The sequence below is a fragment of the Salvelinus namaycush genome, chromosome 20, assembly GCF_016432855.1.
Source record: "Salvelinus namaycush isolate Seneca chromosome 20, SaNama_1.0, whole genome shotgun sequence".
In the NCBI taxonomy this organism is placed as follows: Eukaryota; Metazoa; Chordata; class Actinopteri; order Salmoniformes; family Salmonidae; genus Salvelinus; species Salvelinus namaycush.
In genome coordinates this window covers 263,546-270,000 of record NC_052326.1, presented here as the reverse complement: position 1 = coordinate 270,000, position 6,455 = coordinate 263,546, and the positions used below count along the sequence as shown (strand labels likewise).

The 6,455-nt window shown below is 44.1% G+C and overlaps 1 protein-coding gene across 1 annotated transcript in view; it reads left to right on the top strand.

Annotated features, from left to right (window-relative positions):
- LOC120064935 (twinfilin-2-like) overlaps positions 1 to 2,867 on the top strand; it is a 15,384-nt gene extending 12,517 nt beyond the window's left edge. The window contains exons 8-9 of the mRNA XM_039015528.1: positions 2,397 to 2,518; positions 2,635 to 2,867. Of these exons, the coding sequence (XP_038871456.1) occupies positions 2,397 to 2,518; positions 2,635 to 2,808 (296 nt within the window). The 3' untranslated portion in view covers positions 2,809 to 2,867. The remainder of the gene's footprint in view (positions 1 to 2,396; positions 2,519 to 2,634) is intronic.
- Positions 2,868 to 6,455: the final 3,588 nt, after the last annotated feature.

Here is a 6,455-nt window from a genome sequence, read left to right as displayed (position 1 = left end):
GCAACATTATTTTGTTGAAATATAGTTTGTTCTTTGAGAAATTAAGGTAATTGATTGCACCCAAATTGGCAATTTTAATTCATAAGATTCATATCATATTCAATAAATATAGTACCTAACATCCGATTTGGACCCAACATTTTTCTAACAATGAGTTAGACATGAGGAATCCAAAGATGTGGTCAAAAGCCACCCATAGACCCACCACACCCCAAGACAATCCCACCCCAACAATTAAACTCACATCCCTTTTTCAAGACCCTGTCTTTCAAAGATAATTCGTAAAAATCCAAAATAACTTCACAGATCTTCATTGTAAAGGGTTTAAACACTGTTTCCAATGCTCGTTCAATGAACCATAAACAATTAATGAACATGCACCTGTAGAACGGTCGTTAAGACACTGACAGCTTACAGACGTTAGGCGATTGAGGTCCCAGTTATGAAAACTTAAGACACTAAAGAGGCCTTTCTTCTGATTCTGAAAAATACCAAAACAAAGATGCCCAGGGTCCCTGCTCATCTGCGTGAACGTGCCTTCGGCAGGCTGCAAGGAGGCATGAGGACTGCAGATGTGGCCAGGGCAATAAATTGCAATGTACATACTGTGAGACGCCTGAGACAGGACGGACAGCTGATCGTCCTCACAGTGGCAGACCACGTGTAACAACACCTGCACAGGATCGGTACATCCGAACATCACACCTGCGGGACAGGTACAGGATGGCAACAATAACTGCCCGAGTTACACCAGGAACGCACAATCCCTCCATCAGTGCTCAGACTGTCCGCAATAGGCTGAGAGAGGCTGGACTGAGGGTTTGTAGGCCTGTTGTAAGGCAGGTCCTCACCAGATATCACCGGCAACAACGTCGCCTATGGGCACAAACCCACCGTCGCTGGACCAGACAGGATTGGCAAAAGATGCTCTTCACTGACAAGTCGCGGTTTTGTCTCACCAGGGGTGATGGTCGGATTCGCGTTTATCGTTGAAGGAATGAGCGTTACACCGAGGCCTGTACTCTGGAGCGGGATCGATTTGGAGGTGGAGGGTCTATCATGGTCTGGGGCGGCGTGTCACAGCATCATCGGACTGAGCTTGTTGTCATTGCAGGCAATCTCAACGCTGTGCGTTACAGGGAAGACATCCTCCTCCCTCATGTGGTACCCTTCCTGCAGGCTCATCTTGACATGACCCTCCAGCATGACAATGCCACCAGCCATACTGCTCATTCTGTGCATGATTTCCTGCAAGACAGGAATGTCAGTGTTCTGCCATGGCCAGCGAAGAGCCCGGATCTCAATCCCATTGAGCACGTCTGGGACCTGTTGGATTGGAGGGTGAGGGCTAGGGCTAGGGCAATTCCCCCCATAAATGTCAGGGAACTTGCAGGTGCATGAGGAGGAGATGCACTGCAGTACTTATGCAGCTGGTGGCCACACCAGATACTGACTGTTACTTTTGATTTTGATCCCCCCTTTGTTCAGGGACACATTATTCCATTTCTGTTAGTCACATGTCTGTGGAACTTGTTCAGTTTATGTCTCAGTTGTTGAATTTTGTTATGTTCAGACAAATATTTACACATGTTAAGTTTGCTGAAAATAAACGCAGTTGACAGTGAGAGGACGTTTCTTTTTTTGCTGAGTTTAGTATATAGTATCAGTTCTATATGTCTGACAAGTAGTATGCAGCTGCGGCTTGCAGTACTGTTTTTCCATCCTATGTAATGTATTCTCAGTGAATTTTGTAATGCTTTTTTTTCCCCTGTTTAGAGAAATTAGACATTGAAGTTGTTAGGTGTATGTTCCATCGTACATCCTGATATTACCAGGTTCTGACCACTAGGTGGTGCTGTTCCTGCAATTAGGTATTAAAGGGATAGTTCACCCAAATTACAAGATTACATATTGGGTTCCTTACCCTGTAAGCAGTCTATAGACAAGGTATGACAGCAACCCATGTTTTTGGTTTTGTTTACCTTGTGTGAATGTCCTTGTCTATCAGTGTATCAGTCTTTTGTTTTGTGTTTTTTGTGGATCCCAGGGAGAGTAGCTGCAAAAGCTAATGGGGATCCAAACTTTTTAGTATTCGTGGCACAAATCCAATGCAAGTGAATGGTATCTATAATAGCATTTTCGCGCTTCATGTCCAAACAATCTATAAGTAACATCATGATTTGGAAATGTGTGAAAATTATAATATATGTGACATCTTGCATTGAATTTGTGACACAAATTAGAAAAATAATTAGCATTTGAAACCAGGGTTTAGAACCCAAATTATTTTCCTATCATTTCGTTCTGAGCAGAACAATTGGGTGTCAACTCTGTTTCTTGTGCTTTTTGAGGTGGAAGGACCCATCTTTTCTTTGCCTTCTTTCTCTTCCTCTCAGTGTTCATCTACTCCATGCCAGGGTACAGCTGTAGCATTAAGGAGCGGATGCTGTACTCCAGTTGTAAGAGTCGACTGCTGGATGAGGTGGAGAAGGATTACCATCTGGAGGTGGCCAAGAAGGTAATCAGCTGAAATGCACATATTGTACACACAACAGGGTCTTTGTGTTCTTACAATACTGCTCTGTGTGTGTGTGGAAGTGTGCATTTACTCTGTGTTATTATGTCTGTTTACAGATGGAGATTGACAGTGGGGGTGAGTTGACAGAGGAGTTCCTGTATGATGAGGTCCATCCTAAGCAGCAGGCCTTCAAGCAGGCCTTCGCCAAGCCTCGTGGCCCAGCAGGGAAGAGAGGCAACAAACGTCTCATCAAGGGCCCAGCGACTAGGGAGAGCAGGCCGGAAAGCTAGAGAGAGGGACAGAGCTTGGTCGTCTCGGCAGCCCTTCCCTGAATCCTCCTCCTGTTGCCACGTCCTCTGGCAGCTTGTTTGGCCACGAAGAAGGAAAAGGAGAAGAACATGGAGGGATTTCTGTCATTTTTATTTCCCCCTGCCTTTGCTTGTGTTTTAACAATGTGTCAATAATGTACGTGCTCTTCATGAACATCAGCTATAGCAGTGGCTCCCAAACTGTGGGGGAGCGAAAGGTCAGCATGGGGAAGAAGAGGGGTCGTCAGGGGGAACTCACTCCGGCTTTCAACTTACTCCAAACTTACTGTGCAATTTCTATATTGCATCAGCAGTTTGCAGACCTTTCATATGATATACTGTATACCTTGTTAGAAGTGCTTAGATCAACTAGGCCATGTCAGCAAACGTTTTTTTTATCTGGGTTTTTTCTAGCCTGTTGATTTTGTTGTAATGTTTTGAAGCACTCAACTATCACATGAACACACATAAGAAATGGCAGAATGTGTAGAATTGCAGGGAATTTGTTTTAAAATGGCAACATTTTCTCTGCACCCCATAACAAAATGTATAGAATTATGGGAAATAAGCTTTAAACCTACAAAATTTCATGAACATTGCTTGTGCCCATAGAAATAGATGTGGCTTGCTTGTGCGTGGGGAAGGGGGGGGGGTGTTCCCCAGTAAAAAAGTTTGGAAAACCCTAAACTATAGGATAAAACTAAGGATTTCACTTGATTTTTCTCAATATCTTTCCGTGTCACTCTTAAACACAACATCCTACACATACACACAGATGGACTGACAGATGGACTGACAGATGGACTGACAGAAATTAAAGACCAGTGGGTGGTCTTACAGATACCGCAGCCAAGTTTCTCTATTGCTAATGTCACATACAGGAGAAGCCTGTCTCTCTAATGTATTGTCCATACCTTGCCTGTTGCCACTAAATGTTTTGTATCAAACACGTTTTTATAAACAGATGATACTAATGAGAGGAATTCCAAATAAAATATAGTTTTTTTTCTGTATGTTGTGTCATAAAAAAACACAGCACAAATTGCATGGGCCCGATGATGCATTATAGTCTCTTGTTGCATCTACGGCCACGCAGAGGGGACAGGGAGGACACGTCTCTAGCAGTGTTCCGACAAGACTATTGCAGGCCGCAGCACTAGTCCGGCCTGTTGGGGCAGCGAATGGCCATCCTTTAACATAAGCACAGGCGATCAACATGTGCAGGCAGTCATGCATAATTACCACAGAGCAGATTCCCTGTTATTATGAATTCCTTCTTAATTGAATTAGCAAGTAGCCTATTAGTAGGCTACACATGCCTTTGAGAGCACGCAAATGAAAAGACCTGCTGATAGCCTCTGTTTATACATTTACACTAGGTCAAGTTTAGTAAAGGCAACTCAAACATCTATATATCACATGATGACATATTGACCGATTACACATGGCACGTACGTCAGTGTTGGTTAACATTACATCCTTGTTCTTCACTGGTCCTGGGGACACGCATTTCCAGTTCAGTTCTAACACACCTGATTCAATTAGTAAGCCTTAGGTAAGACCAGGCAGGAAGAAAAACTCAATGACCGTTTACAACAGTTTGTTTCAAAGCTTACTCTACCGAGCAAATAACCAACCAAATCACTGTGGCAAATTAATGTCAGGGCAAACCTAAAATCACATTTGTTTTTTGTTTTTGTTCTTGTATTTCCAGCAGACGATGGGCACCTTTTTGGAACTCAGTCGAGGTCTCAACTTGCTGTTGAGAGTTAAAATAGTAGAATACACAAGGTGCAATTTCAAAATCTGGTTGTGCATCAGGTCCGGCTGTGGGTATGCAGACCCACGAGCCACTGTGGCCCCTCGTGATGAGTTCATATTTCTTGTGGCCCCCACCTCCATCAATGTTGCCCATCCCTGATCTACACTGAACAAAAATAGAAACACATGTTCAGTGTTAGTCCCATGTTTCATGAGCTGAAATAAAAGATCCCAGAAATTTGTTTACATCCCTGTTAGCGAGAATTTCTCCTTTGCCAAGATAATCCATCCACCTAACAGGTGTGGCATATCAAGAAGCTGATTAAACAGCATGATCATTACACAGGTGCACCTTGTGCTGGGGACAATAAAAGGCCACTCTAAAATGTGCAGTTTTTGTCACACAACACAATGCCACAGAATGTCCTAGGTTTTGAGGGAGCGTGCAATTGGCATGCTGACTGCAGGAATGTCCACCAGAGCTGTTGCCAGAGAATTGAATGTTAATTGTTCTACCATAAGCTGCCTTCAATGTCATTTTGGAGAATTTGGAAGTAAGTCCAAACGGCCTCACAACCGCAGACCACGTGTAACCACGCCAGCCCAGGACCTCCACATCCGGCTTCTTCACCTGCGGGACATCTGAGACCAGCCACCTGGACAGCTGATGAAATTGTGGATTTGCACAACCGAAGAATTTCTGCACAAGCTGTCAGAAACCGTCTCATGGAAGCTCATCTGTGTGCTCGTCGTCCTCACCAGGGTCTTGATCTGACTGCAGTTCGGCGTTGTAACCGACTTCAGTGGGCAAATGCTCACCTTTGATGGCCACTGACATGCTAGAGAAGTGTGCTCTTCATGGATAGAGACAGCAGGAGCGGTAGAGATACTCTGAATGATCGGCTATGAAAATCCAACTGACATTTACTCCTGAGGTGCTGACCTGTTGCACCCTTGACGACCACTGTGATTATTATTATTTGACCCTGCTGGTCATCTATGAACATTTGTTCTGTTATAATCTCCACCCAGCATAGCCAGAAGAGGACTGGCCACCCCTCATAGCCTGGTTCCTCTCTAGGTTTCTTCCTAGGTTCTGGCCTTTCTAGGGAGTTTTTCCTAGCCACCGTGCTTCTACACCTGCATTGCTTGCTGTTTGGGGTTTTAGGCTGGGTTTCTGTACAGCACTTTGTGACATCAGCTGATGTAAGAAGGGCTATATAAATACATTTGACTGATTGATTGATAGATGGATGAATGCCGGTTTCAACTATACTGGGCAGAGCGGTTTGCTGATGTCAACGTTGTGAACAGAGTGCCCCATGGTGGAGGTGGGGTTATGGTATGGGCAGGCGTAAGTTACGGGCAACGAATACAATTGCATTTTATCGATGGCAATTTAAATGCACAGAGATACCTTGACGAGATCCTGAGGCCCATTGTCGTGCCATTCATCCGCCACCATCACCTCATGTTTCAGCATGATAATGCACAGCCCCATGTCGCAAGGATCGGTACACAATTCCTGGAGGCTGGAAAGGTCCCAGTTATTCCATTTTTTAAGGCATCTGTGACCAACAGATGCATATCTGTATTCCCAGTCATGTGAAATTCATAGATTAGGGTTTAATAAATGTATTTCAATTGACTGATTTCCTTATATGATCTGTAAAATAATTGAAATTGTTGCATGTTGCGTTTATATTTTTGTTCCGTGTATATTATTTGAAATAGCCCAATAGTTCCGCATACCCATTACTCAATTCTCAGAATGAGTAGAGGGCAGGCTGCAGCAGGCCTAGTGGGCGGAGATAAGCGCACCATGATTCTTGGAAAGTAGGGGGAAGGTGCAGTCTGATTCCTGGGAG